This window comes from Calliphora vicina, chromosome 2 (assembly GCF_958450345.1).
Source record: "Calliphora vicina chromosome 2, idCalVici1.1, whole genome shotgun sequence".
Taxonomy (NCBI): Eukaryota; Metazoa; Arthropoda; class Insecta; order Diptera; family Calliphoridae; genus Calliphora; species Calliphora vicina.
In genome coordinates, this window is record NC_088781.1 from 99,091,580 (window position 1) to 99,113,716 (window position 22,137).

The following is a 22,137-nucleotide window of genomic DNA, read 5'->3' on the forward strand; positions in this document are numbered from 1 at the left end:
TTTTTTAGATTTATTAATTTATCGCAATTTTTTTTCTCATTTTTCCTATTCAAATTCAATGGGAAAAAACTCCCGCGGAATTTTTTATTCATAATTGACCTGAATATCTAAATTTGTACTGCATACTTTAGGGAGCTTTTTTATTACACTTGACTGGACTAAAAAAAAAAAATCCGAGTTTTACCCCGGAATTTTTGAATTTTTTCTTTACAAACCATCTCCTGAAAATTTCGAATCGAATAAAAAAAAATATATATAGATGAATTACGATTTTAGTAAATCAAGCTAAAATTGAATTAATTTATTCATTGCTCTGTATATAAGTAAAACCATTTGCAACATTTGCCATAGACAGTTCTAAGTTAAAGAAAATGGTAATATATAACTAGTTCCGTATAAATGCAGAAGTAAAATGTTGGATGAAATAGAATTTTACTACAATTTACTAAAAATTTTCGGTTTAATGGCCGTGTATTATGATAAGCATGAAAAGTGTTATAAAGTAAAACATTATATTAAATACTATATGTACAGTATTGCCTTACAAATTATATATATAACCTCAACTGCATCGTTCATTTTATGTCCCGAGATTTTTATATTTAAAGAATACAAAAAAACGGGAAATATTTTCAATCATGTCGCCACAAATATTTCTTCCGGTTTATGTGTATCATTATGTTTATGGTGGATTTTGCAATAGCAGAAACATAACAATCTCTTGGAAACGATACGATCATGGAGGCGCAAATATTTGAAAGTTAATTATCATAGATATCGCTTATATGCCAGAATACGTGTGGGAGCTCTTCTATTGGTTTTGATGCTGTACTCTTTTAACTTAATACGTATGACATTTTTAACCATTAGACTAGATGTAAATTATTTCTATTTACCCTGGTTCGCCTATTACTTTCGTACTTTTCTACTGGTTATAATCTCATCAATTTATCTTTGTATTGTCATGTCACTTTCTGAATGCATGGGATTTGTGAAATGTTCTATGGAAAATCAAATGTTAGAACTAAATCGTGTGGATATGAAGAAATTTCAGGAATTATTTGTACTTTACTATAAAATAATGAATGTGGCGAGAGAAGATGTTAGCTGTACTTATGGCATCGCCATAATGGTGTGTACCATCGCTGTAGCTATGGAATCAATATCAAATGTCTATTTGTTGGCCATAACGGAAATGGGATATAATAGTACATTATTTGCCATTCAAAGCTTGTCATGGAGTATGCCAATTTTAATATACTTGATTGTGGGACTATTGTGCAATAAAGTAGGAGTGGAGGTAAGTTATCCAGCATAAGATTTCATTACAAAGTAATGGGTTAAAGTGCTAATATAATGATCCCATCAGAAGCATGTACATACTGTTTATGTACAATAAATATTTAATAAATATCATATGAAATAATAAATAAGTCATTATTAGACTAATTATAAGTAATGGATATGTATGTTATTCAGCAATTTCAAGTCATTACCAAGTTTTTCGCTGGATAATTATTTGATATAATTATTGATATAATATTTGAGAATACTTGTTTGTATCCTGGGCTGTTATTGTGTAATTCGATTGAAAATATAACATTTTTGAAATACAAATTGTAACGATTTTCTTTTCGAAACGAATTGCACAATAATTCCCCTAGTACTCAGGCCTGCCAGATTTGACATTTTGTACTTCAAAATTCAATTTTTTGGATTTTATCCTATTCTGGAATTTATAGGAAAAAAGTCTGGGAGCTCTTCTTTAATTAAATTTCAATGTCAAATAAACTTTTTTTTAGTGAATATTACCCTTGAAATGGAATTTATTATTCTAAAGATTACACCATGTTATAAAAAATAATAAATCGTCAAGTTAATTAGTCTAAGTTCATCACTCCATTTGTAAATTATTAAACCAACGCGAGGCACTTAATAAAAATTAACATAAAAACCGAAAATGTCTTGAGTAATTTTTCAAAGCATATACTGTACACGAATCGAATTTGTGCTTATTTAAAGTGTAATCGCTACAATGTTATTACAAAAAAATTGTGGCAAGAATGCAGGTTAGTTAGGTTTATAATGTTCCATACCCCTGAAAATAAGATATGCTCTAGAGGATTGATCTATAAAAATAGTTTATAATGAATAGGAAATTGTCGGTTAATATCCCATTTAAAGCTGGCAATTCTTCTGTTTTAGCTTATTCTTATAAGATATCTGTATGAATCATAGGTCAGATCATAGGTCCTCTTGATGTAGTCACTACATCATATGTTATTATTACTAAATCGAAATATCTTCAAAATTGCGACCTGTACTCTGAGCACAAGGTTTACATGGACAGCCAGCCGGACGGACGGACATCGTTTATTCGACTCAGAAAGTGATTCTAAGTCGATCGGTATACTTTAAGGTGGGTGTTAGACTAATATTTGTGGGCGTTACAAACATCTGCACAAACGCATTATACCCTCCCCACAACGGTGGTGTAGGGTATACAAATAGAAAGCATTTTCATGTGTGTTTAAGTGGGTCCTGGATGGGTTAGATTCACAATTGAAATTATAAGTGATCACAAATTATCTTAATTTTGTCCACTATGTATTTACAGACTTGTTTCAATTAATTTTCATATAAAATCAAATCAGCATATTGCACTTTTTCCATTTGAACGTTAATTCACCGAACTATAGCCACTGTAAGTTTATATATTACTTAAATAAAAAAATGGTGTTAGCTTTTTGTATACAAAACAAAACATGTGTACCATTGCTTATATATACCACTGTAATATTGTTCTAATGAGATCTCACCAGATGATTAGTTTTTCTATTTATTATTCATGCAATTTTAGCATTTAATTCCTGAAATGGCTATATGTAGTCATAAATAAAGACAAATTACTCTAGCATTAAGAGGCAAATGAACGAATTCGCGCTTATTTATAAACTATTAAAAGTTGCGGGCTTAATGTCCGTTTATTACGATGCAAATGAAGATTGTTATAAAATTGAAAATAATTTGTTTTATTGTATTTACTTTGTCGTCATACAAATTTCTTTGGCGGTATCAACAACTTTATTTTTATTCAATAAACAAAAATACTTTTTAAGTGATTTTAATAAAACGGGAAACTATTACATTTATATAAATATACAATTATCACATGTTGCTCAGATTCTACTCAATGTATGGTGGATATCGAAGCAACGCCGACATTTGAAATTGTTAGAAAAATTACGAAGATGGCATAAATTATATTCTATTAAGGGAACGGGCATAAAGTCTTCTTCATATTTGACATTGTACCATCGAACATGTGCGGTAATGTTAATAATAATTCCTCTGGTTTACTTACACAATCTACTACGATTCTACCGTTCACAGGGTGACATCATTGAATATTACTTCTATTTTGCTTGGTTAACATACACGGTTCGTTGTATTATATCGATTTTGGTGTATTCGATTTATATTAACATTGTTTTGATAATTGAAAATAGTTTAAATTCTGTAGCGTTCTCAATAGAAACATTTCTATGGCAACCAAATGTGTCCGCTGAAGAACTTGATTTAAAATTACTTCAGAAATTGTTAATAATTCACAATAAAATTGTTAAGGTATCGCGTGAGGAAATTAGTTACATTTATGGCATTGCCATATTAATTTGTACCATGTTTATAATGCTCGAATCAGTGGCAGATTTTTATATAGCGGCAATATCCGGCTATGGCACACATGTACTTGGATCCAAAGGTCATTTAACATCGCTGCATTCAATGTTGTGGATCTTGCCAATGTTGATATATCTAATTACTGGATTTTTAATTAATAACACAAGTAAAGAGGTAAATTTTGTTAATTTATGAAATAATATATTATAAACAAAAATGTTGGCTATTTACAGGATGACATTTTTTCTATTCTTCAACGTGATACTCAAATAAATAAAACATGAACATTTTATTCTATTCTTATAAACCAACCTCCAAACCCTTTATAATTACACTGTGCTAGTTGAAAAAACTGTCAAGCGGGGCACCCGGTGGGTTAAACTAATTCGTGTACGCTGAATTCAGTGGTGCCTACAGATTTTTTAGGTTGTTCGTATTTTCCGTTCCGTCCGTTATTTCGAAAATGGAGGAGGTAGCATAACATATATTCGCGTATCTCAAAAACGGTTTAGTTTATTGAATAAAATGAAAAAACCAAAATTCCGCAATAGAACTACCTTTAAACAAGTCTAAAACATTTTTTAAATCTGCGCAGTTGTATTAGAAATATAAATTTTTTTGGCAAACAAAAATAATTTTTTAGGAAAATTTCGAATTTTTTGTTTTTTAACTCTTTCAGCCATGCTTTTTTGTGTATAAGTTTAAAATCAAAACAATTGCATTTTTACTTTAATGAAGGTTAGTTTATTATAAAAAGTAAGAACTAATTAATCAAAACATGAAAAAACCACCCCATTCCAAGGTTTTTTGTGGAGTGAAGTGGTTAGTTTACTAACCACCGTGGCGCTTGGCATTAAAAATAACTTGATAAAAATTTTGGTTTCGTATACATTTTTTTGAAATCGAATATTTTTGACTAAATTTTCTGACCAAACAACCGAAATATCAAAGCAACGCTGAATTCGATGAACAATAAACACTCTGTGTTTTTTTTATTTAACCAGAGCACCCTGCCGGCAAAGTTTTGGAAAAAATCATAAACGATGACTTCAAAAAATAATTGTTTAGCAAAATGGCAATAAATGCCCATAAACTATGTTTTAAAGACTATAGAAAATGTGGTTAGTAAACTAACCACCAAACCGCAAAGAGTTAAAAAGGCATAAAAAATTGGAAAATACAGCCAAAAAAATGTATATTTCTAAAACGATTGCGAAGATTAAAAACGTGTTAAGCCTTAATTATAGGTATTTTTATTGCCAAACGTTTGATAATGATTTGCGTTTTTATAATTTTTTACTCAAACCTAAAATTTTGTTTCAAAATTGGCCAAGTTTGAATATGGCTGGGGGGACAATGTCCGAGTCAGATTTCACTTTATACATTTTTGCATTAAGTTCTCTTTTCAACTCATAAAAATATAATATAAGAAAATTTGTTTTCTATAAAAGAAAAAATATGGGGACTTTTTTCGGAAAAAACTTAAAAAACACACGCATACAAAGTTGAAATATATAAAAAGATGCTTCAACTTTGGATGCGTGTAACTTATTATAGGGACGAGATAATTGTTATCAGGTTTATTTTATTTTATTTAGAATTTTATTGCAAATATACGTCATATATAAAAAACAAATTTCGACCTTTCGTAGGCCCATCATATATAAAATATGAAAAAAAGATCGAGCAAAATTAAAAAAAAAAAATTAAACCTAAAAATTTCTTGAACTAAAAGAGATAACATACAGATATAAGCATACTCTTTGTAGACCTTCTCAAGGACTATCTACATTTTAAATTTCAGCTCATTCGGATCATAAATGGCTATTTGGTGATTTGTTTTTAAATGTGTGACTTTGAGCGCCACCCGCTGATCCCCATTCCGAACACATCAGCCGAGTAAATAATACAGCACAACATAGAAGTGTTGACTTGATCATACTATTTTAACAAAAAATCTTTGTTTTAGCGTAAACAAATAGTAAAAACGAAAATTGTTAAGGTACAAAGAGATTTTTATGTGCTATTTAGGGTGACTAGACACGTTCAGAATGCATTGATATGTTCACAAGAGTTATTCAGCTTTGACGTAGCTACAACTTTGCTAAATATTGTTAATGAAAAATTAGGAGACCCTGGAAGTTATTCTAAAATAGTAAAAAAAAAAAATGTTCTTCCTATATTTTTTTCAAAAAAGGGCACGAAAAAGCTATTTTTTGGGAAAAAATTTTAACAAATTATTATTTATATTATTGTCATATAAAGTTAAGGGGTATCAACAAGTCTGAATTAGCTGTTGGCCACCAAAATGGACACACTGAGTATATGGTTTTACTGCCCTTTGTTAGTAGAGTCGAACGTATACTGTCATGATCGTGTATTTTTTTCACTGTTGCACTGTGTTATTTCTCAATTTGAGATATGACTTTTTAATAAAGATAGAATAAATCATTTAAAATTAACCAAAGTACGACCTCATTTTAGTAATTTGAGATTTAGTTTGATATGAAACTGAGAAAACTCCATTTTCTAAATTGTCCTCAAAGTAATTTCAGAAATGTCTTCAGGTTTGAGAATATCAACTTAAATAAGAAACTCAAAACTCTGTCTACGTTTGAGAATCATGTTTAATATGAAATGTAAAAGCCATAATATTTCAACTGTTTGATATTGTGTTTGCCGGGTTTTATTGATTGGTATTAATTCTTCATTTGATGTTTTCAATATTATTGTTAGTTTTAACTATTTTGAAGGGTACGGAAATAAACCTATTCCTTACTTGTTCCTCATAAGAATTTCGCTGCTAATCCTACATACCAAAACCGTACCACTATCAATTGATCAAAGTATTGTATTTCTTAGTACGCATGCAAGTAATCAACAATCTCTTAAACATTAATCTAAATATGGTTTAATTTGCTAATTAGAATGCCAGTATTATAAATAAAAATAAAAAAAATACTTTCAACTCCTTAGTAAAGAAAGTAAATCAGGTGAAAAGACATGAACACCAAAATTATTAAAACCAAAAAAATAACAATAATGTGTAATGAAGCAGAGTTTAAAATTTATTATAAACTACTTAAAATAGCCGGCTTGTTAAACGTCCGTTACGATGTGATAAACGACAGTTATATAGTTCAAAATAATTTAGTTTTTTACATATATCATTTGATTATACAGACTTTATTGATATTATGTGTTTTATTAAATTTGTTCTTTAAACGCAAATACTTTTATCCAAATTTCAATGAAACTGGCAATTATTATCTACACATTGCAATGCAATTTACAAGTGAAATTCATGTTCTATTAAACATATGGTGGATTTTCAAGCAACACAAGCATTTGGAAATATTGGAAACTATGCGTAAATGGACTTATAAATATTTAAGTATGGATACGAAAACATATCCTCTGAACGCTAATAAACGTGTGCGAATACTTTTAATAATTTGTATTATTTATTTGGTCAATATGCTCCAACTGATGAGAACAGCGAGTGGAGAAGTGAAAGGATTTTTACATTTACCCTTTATAATGTATGCTTTTCGTTGTATACTTACATCTGTAATTTCATCCATTTACGTACGAATTGTAAGAACAATTTCGTATTGTTTCAAATTTGTATTGCTTTCAATGGAACAACTCAAGTTACAAGCCTCCTACTTGAGTTCGCTTAATGATATCGAATTTCAGAAATTTCGTAATTTATTGCTATTTTATGACGAAATAATGTGCATATCCTCGAAGGAAATTAGCAGTATTTATGGTATTCCAATGTTGATCTGTACGATTGTCATAAGTCTCGAAGCAATATCGAATATTTTCATAATTGCCATATTTGAGTTTGGAAATAACCAATTTAGTTTTTGGCAATCGTTTAAAATAATTTTACAAACAATGTTAACTATTTACATAGCAGGATTTTTATTTAATAATCTAAGAGAAGAGGTAAGATATTTATCTGTTAGCTACAAATTGAAAGATTTTTACAGTGTTCTTAAGATGCCAACTCTCTCGTTGTATTTCGTTAGAAGAAATTATGACAAATTAAGCAAATTATACAAAAGTAGAAATGTTAACAGGGTGACATTTTTCACATTATCCCATATAAAAAAAATTATGACCCCCATCGTCTTTATTGGATTCAGGGCCAGTAACAGATAACATGCTCTAAGGTTGCATCCTTCAACCTATAGAATCTATATAGTATAGTGGCAGCGTACTGGATCACAATGTCCAGTAAGCAATTCCGTAAGTATCCTTAGGCAGACCTTCTCGATCAGAAGTACCTACGACTTGCTTGTCTAAGTATAGCTTCATAATTGCGACACAAACCAGGATCCGGTATTTTCTCCGACATACCCTACAGGAATACCAAAGGAGTAATTGGATTGAGTCCCTCTATTGTTCAAAAACGAGCTCGACAGTTACCAGAATAACCGGTATTTATCATATTGTTCACTCATGCTTTTGTCACCCTTATATCATACGATGACAAGCACATGAGCGAAACCTAGAGTTTCGTGTTCGGTTTTAACCGAAACCGCGGTTTTCAAGGCCTTGAACCGAAACCGACAATTATTCTTCGTTTTTTATTTTTAATGCGTACAAGCATGTACTTTGAGTGTAAATTTTACATGTGTTTTGTTATTGTAAGAAAAATTTCATCAAAAACAAAACAAATGTAAAATGTACACTTGAAGTACACGCTTGTACGCAGATACAATTTTCTGAAAATAAGCGAATTCACTTAATTGTGAATAAATTCGAAAATAATCCATCGATTTTTATGATCTATATCTCATTTTGTTCCCATTACATGTGGCTTTGCGATAAAGTAACAAATCTAAACAATTTCTGCCGTTTTCGATTTTTCATGATTTTTAAAACAAAAAAATTGGATATTTTTATATAAAAAATATATTTTTTGCATCAATTTGTTATTATAACTCCGAAACTACTGGGCCGATCAAAACGCAATATATATGTGAAAATTTGTACATTGCATGGGGAAAATGTTTTCAATATTCAATAAATCGAAAGAAGCAATCGATTTTTATCCTCGATATCTCATTTTGTTGCTATTATACGGCGTTGCGACAAAGTAATAAACCTTAACAAGTTCTGCAGTTTTCGTTTTTTCATGAGTTTTTTAAAACAAATAAATTTGCTATTTTCACGTAAAAAATGTATTGTTTGCTTCAATTTGTTATTATAACTCCGAAACTACTGATTCGATTAAAACGTAATATAAGCAGATTAAAGGTTATGTAAATTTGAACTTTTCTAAGTTTACTTCAATAATATCGGACTAACCCTTGTTGAGTTATCATAAATTATGTGGGGAAACATTTAAAAAATTTAAAAAAAAAACTTCTCCATAGAATTTAAAATTTGTACCATATTTGTACTACTGAAACCACAATACATCATAATTGTGTAGTGGATTAAAAAGCCTCTAAAATTGTTTCGATTTTGTTGCCCTGTGTAATCGTAATATTTCAAACACACATTATTTAAGGTCAATTACCGCATAATTAAATTGTCTATAAATGTTTATCTAGACAACATCGAAATGAATTAATAATTTAATTAAAATAGACAATTGGCCACTAACCATCTTGTTTGTAAATTCAGCAGTCAGTTATTCATAACATGCCTTCCGATTGGGATATAAAACCATTTCTTTGGACACTTAAAGTACTTGGACTTCTTAGTTTTCATTATAGAAATGATAGAGGTCTAAGACGTATTTATGTCTGCCGTCATGACAGAATACGTTCAGTAATATTTTTGTGTATATCGCAAGCATTCTGCTACTCGCTGTTAATATACTGGCTTCTTCACACGAAGGATTTCAACTTGAAGATCTACAATAAAACGGGCAATACTTATTTAAATATAAATTTTTTATTTTGCTGTTTATTGCTGTCAGCGATTTACATTTATTTCTATGTCAGCCAAGAATGTTGCCTTGAACTAGTGAAGTTTGTACAGAAATGTCAAGACATTTATTTAAATGAAAGCTGTCGAGGCATTACCTTACGCCAGTTGTATTTCGTTTATGTATTTTTGGTACTAACTGGTACATTTACATTATCTACAGCATTTATAAATTCTGAATTAAAAAACGGTGCCTTGATTTCTTATTTGATAATGCTGCCCATGAGTTTTACAATTTGTGGCATTATTGTAATGATGCATATTTGTGTCACCAAAATCTTGGGTACTTGTCTGAAACTTATAAATAATGAAATGTGTAAAATAATGCAAACAAATCGGTTACGTGAAAGTAAAAAACGTTTGCATGATTTGATAATGAAACGTAACAACATATTAAATATTTGTCAATACGAATTAAGTTATAAATTTGGTTTGGTATTGTTACCCATTGTGGCCTATGCAATGTTTTACATTCCATCCGGTCCATTTTTTCTAATATCGGTAGTTTTTGAAACAAAATTTGCAAATGTCGCCGTAATGATTATTCCCTATATTATAACGTTATTGTGGGATGTGCCAATGTTAGTAATATTTGTTATGACGATGACATCGAATAATATTCAAAATGAGGTAAATAATTATATTATTAAGGTATTAGCGTTTAAGTATTTGGATTTATCCCTGTGCTAATTGAGGTGTTTAACATGTGATTTTACAAAGACATCAAGTGATTTATTTGGCTGTTGAAATTATAATTCTAGTAATTTTAATTTAAATGCAAAAAATTAAAGTCCATATAAAAACAAGGATAAAACAAAATATATTTATAATAAACTTACATAAACTAAAACGTAAAAACTTAAAGATAAACAATTTTCCTTTTTGATGAAGTTCTCATACTAAATTGTTTTAATATATTTTAGCTTTTGTTCAATATTATCTAAATCATTCAAATATTTTAGTGAATAAGAAAATCGAATATCCCTATTGTTACTAATAATAACTACCTATTTTCTTTTATTGTTATGTACTTACTCACAATAGCCATCCATGCACAATAATTCAATAATCATTCCATTCATAAATCTATAACGATTTTAGTGGAAAGCCAAAGATTTGAACAGAAAAAGATTTTTAAAAAATGTCTGTTTCACTCACAAGTTTTTATATTAATGATTTAAGAACATGTACAACAATTTTTCAATTCACTAACCACTATATAGATTTTATGCATCATGATTACCTAAGTACAAAAATGGTAAAATTTTTCAATTCTATGGATAGATTTTTTTTAAAAAATTTTCTTCTATAATTGTGAATTTTTTTAGATGTTTCTCCACATAATTTATGATAACTCAATAAGGGTTAATCCGATATTATTGAAGTAAACTTAGAATGTAATAGGAACAAAATGAGATATCTATATATATAAAAGAGTAACGTTACTGACTGACTGACTGACTGACTGATTCATCATCGCACAGCCCAAACGGCTGAAGCTAGAATCACGAAATTTTAACTGTGGGTTCCTCCCTCCCCAAAACGATCCGATAAGAAGGGATTTTTGGAAATTCGAACGTTTAGGGGGTAAAAAAGGGTAAAAACGGGTAAATTCGGTAACCTTATATCTTCAAAACTAATAAAGATACAAAAAAACTTAAAATAGCATGTTACTCCATTTAAAAAATAAGCTGACAGGTGTTTCGTACTTTTTGGAAATTCGAAACTTTTAGGGGAGAAAACGGGTAAAAACTGTATTTTGGTACTTTTTTTGCACCCTATGTATCTTTTAAACCAATAAACATAGAAACAAATTTTAAATCGTATTCTTTAATTAACAAAAAATAAAAAATATAAGTTTGGTACTTTTTGGAAATTCGAACCTCTAAGGGATAAAAATTGTGTTAATTTTTGGTACTTTTTCATAAAATATGTTTTTCTATAATTTGACATAGACATACGAATATTTTATTATGAGCTCCCACCACGTTACAGAAATTTATTTGAATGAAATTGTACCACCTCAATGGGGATAAAAAAGGTACCAAAAAGGGGATAAAATCGGGAAAATACATTATATTTGAAATTATTAAGCCAATTTTGATAATTTTTTTAACGTTGGTTCCTGGATTCATACAAAAATTAACTAACAGGGTGTTATTTGGAACTCGAGTACCAAGGTGTATATTGGGCCAAATCCGGGTAAACAGTTTGGTACTTTTTTTAAAACATATTTATTCTTGGGCACAGATTTTAATATTTTGATACATGCCTGTAGCATAAACAATTTTGGCAAAATGGAATATTTTTAAATTTCAAACTGAGGATTGTTCAAGTAAGAAAAGGGAAATTGGTACTTTTCTCCTAATGGTACTTTTTTAACATTTTAAATTATTTCAGTTTTCGACATTAAAGTTAGCTGATATGTATTTGAGTGAAGTTAGTGTTAGGAATAGGGGATAATATTTAGGTACCAAAATGTGTGAACTGAACTATAGGTACTTTTTTGTTCTTCTAATGGTACTTTTTTGAAATTTCTATAACAATGGACTTAGAAACATGAAATTAAACATATATGGTCCTAAGTGAGTGCGAATTCTAGGGGGAGACTTTTTGGTACTTTTTCTTTATTGGAATGGTACTTTTTGTAATTTCTTCACCAATGAACCTAGAAACATGAAATAAAGCTTATATATAAACCGAGTGAGTGGGAAACCACAAGTGTGGGTTTTTTGGTACTTTTTCTATATTCTAATGGTACTTTTTTGAATTTTCTATAACTATGGACTTAGAAACATGAAATTAAGCATATATGGTCCTAAGTGAGTGAGAATTCTAGGGGGAGACTTTTTGGTACTTTTTGTTTATTCTAATAGTACTTTTTTGAATTTTCTATAACAATGAACTTAGAAACATGAAATTAAGCATATATGGTCCTAAGTAAGTGACAATTCTATGGGGAGACTTTGTGGTACTTTTTCTTTATTCGATTGGTACTTTTTGTAATTTCTTCACCAATGAACCTAGAAACATGAAATAAAGCTTATATGGAACCGAGTGAGTGGGAAACAACAAGTGGGTGCTTTTTGGTACTTTTTCTATATTCTAATGGTACTTTTTGAATTTTCTATAATATAATGGACCTAGAAATATGAAATTAAGCGTATATGGTCCTAAGTGATTGAAAATTCAAGCGGATACTTCATGGTACTTTTTGTTTATTCTAAGGATAGTTTTTTTAATTTTCTATAGCAATGGACTTAAAAACATGAAATTAAGCATACATGGTCCTAAGTGAGTTAGAATTCTAGGGGAGACTTTTTGGTACTTTTTCTTTATTCGAATGGTACTTTTTGTAATTTCTTCACCAATGAACCTTGAAATATGAAATAAAGGTTATATGGACCAGAGTGAGTGGGAATCCGCAAGTGGCTGCTTTTTGGTACTTTTTCTATATTCTAATGGTACTTTTTGAATTTTCTATAACAATGGACTTAGAAACACGAAATTAAACATATATGGTCCTAAGTGAGTGAGAAGTCTAGGGGGAGACTTTTTGGTACTTATTCTTTATTCAAATGGTACTTTTTGTAATTTCTTCACCAATGAACCTAGAAACAATAAAAAAGTTTATACGGACCCGAGTGGGTGAGCAACTACAAGTGGGTGCTTTTTCGTACTTTTTCTATATTCGAATGGTACTTTTTGTAATTTCTACACCAATGAACCTAAAGCCATGAAATTAAGCTTATATGGACCCGAGTGAGTGGGAAACCACAAGTGGGGGATTTTTGGTACTTTTTATATATTCTAATGGTACTTTTTTGAATTTCCTATAAAAATGGACCTAGAGTTTCTAAAAAATCGAAGAATTTCAAAACCGCGGTTTCGGTTTTAAAAAATTAAAAACCGATCGGTTTCGGTTTTGTGATAATTTATTAAATCTTAAGTATTATAGAAACAAAATTAGTTGATAATATAGGAAATGATATACAAATCTAAAATTCAAACTTGACGGGTTATGGTTTAGTGAATGCGAATTTAAAAGTGATAATCAATGGTACTATTTCCTTATTGCAATGGTACTTTTTGAATATTTTATAATAATAAACCTAAAAATTTAAAATTAGGAACACATTTTGCATTTTCTATAATAATGGACCCAAAAATATGAAATTAGACATTTACAATTAGATTCACAAAGTGAGACTTGATAGTACTATTTCTTTCTTCTAATTGGGGTGGCGAAGCGCACCGGGTCTGCTAGTCGATCATAAAAATCTATGGATTATTTTAGAATTCATTCACAATTAAGTGAATTCGCTTATTTTCAGAAAATTGCATGTGCATACAAGCGTGTACTTTGAGTGCACATGTAAATGTGTTTTGTTTTTGTTAAAATGTTTGTTACAATAACAAAACACATGTAAAATTTACACTCAAAGTACACGCTTGTACGCACATGAAATTTTCTGAAAATAAGCGAATTCACTTAATTGTGAATAAATTCGAAAATAATCCATCGATTTATATGATCGATATCTCATTTTGTTCCTATTACATGTGGCTTTGCGATAAACTAATAAATATAAACAATTTCTGCCGTTTTCGATTTTTTAATGTTTTTTTTAAAACAAAAAAATTTAATATTTTTACATAAAAAATATATTTTTTTTTATTATAAGACCGACATTACTGAGCCGATTAAAATGCAATATATATGTGAAAATTTGTACATAGCATGGGGAAAATGTTTTCAACATTCAATCAATCGAAAGAAGAACTTTAACTACTCAATTTTATGTATATCAAACAAAAAAGTTAAATTTTGTGAAAATAAACGAATTTACTTAATTGTGAATAAATTCAAAAAAAATTAATCGATTTTTATCATCCATATCTCATTTTGTTGCTATTATATGCAGCTTTGCGGCAAAGTAATAAACCTGAACAAGTTCTGCCGTTTTCGATTTTTCATGAGTTTTTTTAAAACACAAACATTTGCTATTTTCACGTAAAAAATATATTTTTAGCTTCAACTTGTTATTATAACTCCGAAACTACTGAGCCGATTAATACGCAATATAAAACCGTTTTTGAGTTATCATAAATTATGTGGAGAAACATTTGAAAAAATTCACAATTTTAGAAAAAAATCTATCCATAGAATTAAAAATTTGTACCATTTTTGTACTACTGGAACCACAATACATCATAATTGTTAATTTTTTTCGATTTTGTTGCCGAATTATTTCCAAAATAAAGTGTTTCTTAACGACTGTGTTCTCGTAGTTTTTATAGGTTAAAATTCCATATACTTTTCTTAAAATATTTTAGAGATCCGACCAAGTTAATCGTCATGAATATCCTTTCAATTCCAATTACTTCAGGAACTTAAATGAAATTCGGTTATATCAATTATAATTCTTCTATCTCAACTGATTTTCTATGGCTAATATGGATATAAATGAATCATTATCATTCGATTGGCAACAAATCACAATGAGTGTTGTTTATCTCTGCAGAACTAATACTGTAATTTTAAGAAGAAAACTTATAAAGAGATTTCCCAAATTTTCCGGAGGAGGGACCCTAGATTAAATGTAATACATTTTTTTGGCTAAAATAGTTTCAATCGCAAAGTATTATCCACTTTACACACAACTACTTTTTCTAGTGTAAATAAGTATTTGAACAAATTATAATTAAATTATTATTTATTAACGAATACACTCAAAATATTTACAAATAAATTCATTTAATTGATTTAATTGAACAACTAATACAAATCTTCACAAATTAAACAAACTGAAATACCCCATTCCCCATAATAATTATTTATATAAACTATTTAAACGGAAAATAATTAATTAATTAAAATTCATATCGATAACATGATCTCAATGAATGAAAATTAATGGAGGTTAAACTTGTTCGTACTTTCGCCAACAACTATCTCTCTTTTTCTGCGAACAAACGATTAGTTTTGCAATGTCGTTGAAGGCGGTTATTAGGCGTCTTTTTCAACTCCTACATTTGTTGGGCATTTCCCCAGCCATATTTTGTAACAGACAACAGAAATTAATTGTCACCAGGAAAAGTGAAAAACGCATGTTGCGCATAACTGTCATTGTGCTGGTGGTAATGGAAACGTTCTTTATCCTTTTGTGTGTTTTGTCATATTCGGATGTCTTTAAGGTCTTCGACTCTAGTAAAACTGGCAATTTGTTGATTTTGATACAACTTCTAGAGAGTGCCGGCATCCAATTGGTGTTGAGCACCATATTTTACATATTTCGTTTTAGGAATGTGAAAATATTTGAGCAAATTTTCCAATTTGCCGAACGTATTAATAGTGAAGAATGCAATAAACGTATAATAAGAAGGTTTCACATACAATATCAATTGAATATTATTCTAATTGTTTTGTTTGTTGGAAATATTGCCCTACTGGGTAGGAGTGGAGACAATTTAACACCGATAATGTACATTTTCCATGTGATGATTTTTGGCATATATTTCACCTACAGCACCATTTATTTAACATGCTTTAGTTGTCTGCTTTTTGTAGCAGTTGAATCAATGGTATTTTTAAATGACTCTATTCGAGGGGCCAAGTCCATGCAAGAGTTGATGAAATTTTTAACACTTCGTAATCAGCTGTTGTCCTTGTGTACTCAAGACCTGCAATTGGTTTACGGTATTGTATTTTTTTTGCAATCTGGTTTCACATTGACCAGTATAACGGCTCTGTTTTTCCTGACAACTGTGACCTTTGAATGGTTTAATCAAAAATTGATCAAAATTTTACTAGTCATAACTCAAACATCCCTGTACTCTTTGCCATCTTTGATAATATTTGTTAAAGCTATATGTGCAAATGATATTGATAAAGAGGTATAGTTTATGTTACGAGCTGTAAGTAATTGTTCTATTTAAATTTTGTTTCTTTCAGGCAAACAAGACAGCACAAATCCTGGCCAGAATTCCTCGTACCAAAACAAGTTTAGATCAAATGGTGGGTGGTTGAAAAAGAATAACCGTAACAAAATGTATTATTTTCAATTTGTATTTTATGTGTTTATTTACAGATTGATAAGTTTCTTTGGAAAAATCTTCGCCCAAAGCCCATTTTAACAGCATATGGGTTCTTTTCTTTGGATAGAAGTACATTATTTAAGGTAAGAGAAGATAAAAAGAAATTGTGTCCTCTTGAGGCCAATATCAAAATATGCATCTGGAACTAAATATATATAAAGTACAGGATATGCATCGTGGGATATATGATATATTATATCATTGATATAATACATTTAATTTTGATTATCTTTTCTTAGCTTTTTACAGCCATTTTCACTTATATGGTCATTTTGGTGCAATTCAAAGAAATGGAAAATACAACAAAACTACTTAATAATCAAACATAAATTACTTGTATTAATAAGTTTTAAATTTTTCTCTTTAAATGTATTCTAATCTTATATATGTATGTATGAAATTGATAAAATAAATAAAAAAAAACTTACCGTGTCATAAATTAAACATCCTGTGACTTTTGATTTATAATTTCTTCTCCATTTTCTATACTCGGCTTTTATTACCGCCAATTGTCGTTTCCAATATTTTCCTTCGAGTACAACACTCTGCAAATTTATAAAATGAAAAGAGAAATTGTTTTAGTTTCATTATATTTAAAGATTTGAAGGGAATGATAAAATCAATCAACACGATTACCAAATTAGAAAAGGAATTAATATTTTACTTTCTCACTTTATTTCCTCAGATAGAAATAAGGCAACAAATATAAATCAGTAAAAAAATAATAAAATCGTATTTCTTTACATGTTCTGAGTTACAATTGGCGTATTCACATGGTCTGTTATTAGTCATATTGTCATAATGTCCTAATATATTATAATAATTGTTGTGTTTTATGCAAAAAAAAGTATTATTTTATGACAAAAAAGTAAACATAGTTAAAAAAGTGTTATTAGTTTAGAACTTTTTTGTTTGAAACACAACAAAATTTGTTTAAACTATCATAATATATTAGGACATTATGACAATATTACCAAATAGTAGACTGTGGAAAAACTGTATTAGTTCTAGAACACATGCTTATAGCCAATACTCGTTATAGTTTGGTGACTAAAGATTTATATATGAAATTATCACCTTCGGAACAATTTTTACGTAGCAAGTACCGAAATTGTCAACTAATATAATATAAGGTAGGCAAATTTGAGGTTATGAAATAAATAGCCTGTCAAATGATGAATTTCAAGTATTGCGATGTCATCCTTTGACACACAGTTGGGAAATATCGAAAAAAGTAGAAATAAATCTGTAATTTCTAAACGGATTCAAATAAAACTTCCCATGGCTATAGAAGAGTTAAAAGTTAGACCCTTTTTGAAGTTAAAAGGGCTATATGTAAAATTTAAAACGATCTTAATTTTCTGTTTTTGATCTGATCCAAAATAGTGTACTAAGGAGTGAGATCGAAATATATAGTTCTAATCAATAGTGATGAATTTATGAACCTTTTCCGGAAAACCTTCCATTAAGGTTTTTATTGTGCTTTCTGTCAATTAAGGGATAAGGGAAAGTGAAGCGAATACAAATATACACTATATTTGTACACATAGCCAATCCTTTCCAAATGACAACCTCACCCACTGCCCAGCACGGACTTGGTGACCCCTGTTAACGCTAACGAGGCTCTGTCGAACGTCGGCCTGGCGGCACGCTGGCAGCCCCAGCACCAGGATCGGGTGGAGAAGTCTAATCAGCTACTACATCCTAAATTGAATCGATTACAGAAACCGAAACAAATGAAAATCAACAACGATCTGATCAAATGATGATGACATTTAGCATGAAAAAACGGACTCGAATTGGAACCTGGAACGTAAGAACGCTATTAGAATCATCGCGACTAGCTCAAGTTTGCAAGAAATTTAAGAACTACAACCTACTAATCTTGGGGCTAAGTGAACTTCGCTGGCCAGATTTTGATGAAACAACAACCACGGAGGGGCTTCATCTTCTATATTCCGGTAAACCAGCAAGTGACACAAGATCATCTGGTGTTGGTCTGCTGCTGTCAAGAAAAGCCCATAATGCCGTTATAAGTTGGAAATCATATTCAGATAGGATAATTTCAGTAAGTCTGCGCACCCGTGCATGTAACATGACATGTACACAATGTTACGCACCTATAGATGTTTCAGAATATTCTGTCAATGAGGAATTCTACAGTCTCCTCGATCGCGCAATATCGTCCTTGAACATCGGCGATATCTTAGTGGTAATGGGTGATTTCAATGCCCAAATTGGTCCTGACAACAGTAGTCTGGAGAATATAATGGGTACTCATGCACTGGGTAGACGGACGGAAAATGGCGAGCTTTTTGTCAATATGTGTGCGGTGAACAACCTCGTTATTGGCGGATCCTTATTTCCGCACAAACCGGTCCATAAGGTAACATGGGTATCTCCAGATCACGTAACTGAGAATCAGATTGATCATATAACAATTAGCCGTAAATGGCGCGGTTCTCTCCTGGACGTAAGATGTAAACGAGGTGCTGACATTGCAAGTGACCACCATCTAGTGGTGGCAAGTATGCTTATCAAATTAGCTGCAGTAGATAATAATGTCCAACAATCCAGAAAAAATTCGACGTGATCAAGCTTAGAAATCCGACAGTAGCCTCAAATTATAATAATGCATTACAACAATCCCTATCATCAACATCATTTAACCAGCGTAAAAACTGGCAAAATACTAAACGCATTATTACTGATGCTGCCAAAGCTCATATTGGGTATAAGGTACACATACGTAAACAGTGGATATCTGACGACACATGGTCACTTATAATGAAGAGAAAAGACCTAAAAGCCGCCCTCAACTCTGCCAAAACGCGAAACATGAAAGCTAATCTTCGTTCGCAGTATACTGCTGCAGATCGTCTGGTAAAACGTAGCGCACGCAATGATAAACGCACTTGGGTAAGCAACATATCAACAGAGGCTCAAGTGGCAGCCGATACAAATCGCAGCGGAGATCTCTACAAGCTCGTTAAAAGGATAATAAACAAACCTAGCATATCTGGAAGGCCAATAAGAAATGACTATGGTATACATATAACATCAAAATATGAACACCGTGATCTATGGGCTGATTATTATTCTTCAATGCTCTCCCCGGGGCCAAACTACGATCCAATATGTAATTGTACTACCCACGATAACGTATTAAATATCTCCACCACCAACGAAGGAGTCGTTATCTGATATTGTATGCGCAATCAAGACGCTCAAAAACAACAAAAGCCCTGGAAATGACAACATATCTCCAGAACTTCCCAAAATAGATCCTTATACAAGTGCACAAATCCTCGATACTCTCAATCACAATGTGATTGGAAAGCCCTTGAATGTAAAGGACTCCCACAGAAAATTATTCAGCTCGTTAAGAGTATGTACATCAATGCAAGCCGTCGCATTCGGCACGAAGGAAAGCTTAGCAGAAAAATTACCGTTGGTACAGGGGTACGGCGGGGTTGTGTGATGTCACCACTGTTATTTAATATTGTGTTAGATATTGTTATGACCCAGGCTATGTCGGATAATAGAGGGATCGTATGGGGACTTCGAGACCGATTAGATGATCTGGAATATGCTGATGATATCTGCCTTCTCTCTCATCGGTACTCTGATATGACCATCAAATTACAACGTCACACAGAGTTTGCTAAGAACGCTGGTCTCAGGATAAACGTTGGCAAAACTAAAGTGATGCGAATTAACACAGATGTCGCAAATAACTTTAAAATTAATAATGAGAGCCTGGAGGAGGTTGACTCATTCTTTTTCCTTGGCGCTATTCTCACAACATCCGGTGGTTCAGGTGCAGATATTGCCAATCGGATAAAAAAGGCGTCGCAAGCCTATGGCCAACTCAATAAGATATGGAGTTCTCCAATTCTCTCTCGCCGTGTCAAAATTAATCTATTTAATTCAAATGTTCGATCTACATTACTTTATGTCTGCGAAACGTGGAATGGTGCCCCTCGTGATATGAATGCCCTGCAAGTTTTTACAAACAAATGCCTTAGAAGAATTCTTCGAGTTTTTTGGCCACAGACTATGTCAAACAACAGATTATGGCATCTAATGAACCAGTTACCTATAAGGGTTTAAATACAAAGGCGAAAATGGAACTGGGTAGGTCACACCATACGTAAGCCAAGCTCAGATATTGCTAGAACTGCTATTGAGTGGAACCCGCAAGGCAGCCGCAGAAGAGGACGTCCAGCTCATACGTGGCACAGACAAATTGAGATCGATGCTGCAAACATGCATACTAGCTGGAATGAAATTAAAAACATCGCTATGAACAGATCCAGATGGAAAGACTTTGTTAAGGAAATATATATAAATACTTTGTTAAGGGAATATATATTTCTGTCAATTTGTTCGAACAGGTTTGGTCACCTTCAAATCTCTTTTAACAAGAGTCAAATATCTCTCCACTGTCATTAGCTCCAGGCAGTTTGGAGGATTTGCCTCTCTTGGTACATATACCACATTATTGTTCTTGTACCACTCAAGACTTTGCTTACCATAGTGATAGGATGCCCAATCATGCCAAAAATAAGTGGACACATTAAGAAGTCTTTTCTAAACATGCCTTGATGTAAATTTTGGTATTTATAGATCCCTTTGTAACAAATGTTTGGCTTCTTTTGCCACAACTGCATATTGCTTGCCATACCAAGAACATCAACAACATAAAAAAAATATTAACCCTGCGAAAAATGTTCCAGAACATACGTTTTGACATCCATTAAGCAGTAGATATATTTTTTATAAAATTAGACTTCAATTTCTGTGCTCTGCCTTTGGCCTCTAAATTTTTTTCGGAAGCGGGTCTATATGGGAGCTATGACTAATTATGGACCGATCGTAACAAAATTTGGTGACATGAATTTTGTATATATAAAACTTATATGGAGCGAAATTTGTGTAGATACATATATAAATTAAACATTTTAGACCGATAAAGTTAAATTTCGAGGGGACATTTGTATGGGGGCTAGGTGAAATAATGGACCGATTTCAGCCAGTTTCAATAGGCTTGGTCCTTGTGCCAAAAAGTAATATGTACCAAATTTGATCGAAATATCTTCAAAATTGCGACCTGTACTCTGCGCACAAGGTTTACATGGACAGCCAGCCAGTCAGCCGGCCAGCCAACCAGACGGACGGACGGACATCGTTTAATCGACTCAGAAAGTGATTCTAAGTCGATCGGTATACTTTAAGGTGGGTGTTAGACTAATATTTTTGGGCGTTACAAACATCTGCACAAACGCATAATACCCTCCCCACTATGGTGGTGTAGGGTATAATAACTAACAGGTATGTGAATCCCTGGTTACGTAGCTAATTATGTAAATCAGGCGCGGATCCAGGGGGGTGAAATAGGAATTACAT

At 31.3% G+C, this 22,137-nt stretch overlaps 2 protein-coding genes across 3 annotated transcripts in view; one reads left to right on the top strand and one right to left on the bottom strand.

The window, feature by feature from the left end:
* Positions 1 to 22,137, bottom strand: part of Mondo (mondo) — a 97,538-nt gene that overhangs the window by 16,984 nt on the left and 58,417 nt on the right. For both annotated transcript variants that reach the window (XM_065502392.1, XM_065502391.1), the window contains exon 5: positions 17,157 to 17,273. In XM_065502392.1, coding sequence (XP_065358464.1) covers positions 17,157 to 17,273 — 117 coding nt within the window. The remainder of the gene's footprint in view (positions 1 to 17,156; positions 17,274 to 22,137) is intronic.
* On the top strand, positions 1,082 to 17,057 carry Gr39a (Gustatory receptor 39a). The gene is made up of 7 exons (XM_065502631.1): positions 1,082 to 1,300; positions 3,628 to 3,855; positions 7,336 to 7,549; positions 9,794 to 10,260; positions 16,586 to 16,648; positions 16,722 to 16,811; positions 16,968 to 17,057. Exons 1-7 carry the CDS (start codon positions 1,082 to 1,084, stop codon positions 17,055 to 17,057), a joined length of 1,371 nt encoding a protein of 456 aa, XP_065358703.1.

Excerpts from the sequence above, each read along its gene's own strand:
- Gr39a (XM_065502631.1), top strand. The coding sequence starts at position 1,082 with ATGAATGTGGCGAGAGAAGATGTTAGCTGTACTTATGGCATCGCCATA. Across the intron at positions 1,301-3,627 it reads GCAATAAAGTAGGAGTGGAG|GTATCGCGTGAGGAAATTAG; the intron begins GTAAGTTATCCA and ends AAAATTGTTAAG. Across the intron at positions 16,812-16,967 it reads ATAGAAGTACATTATTTAAG|CTTTTTACAGCCATTTTCAC; the intron begins GTAAGAGAAGAT and ends ATCTTTTCTTAG.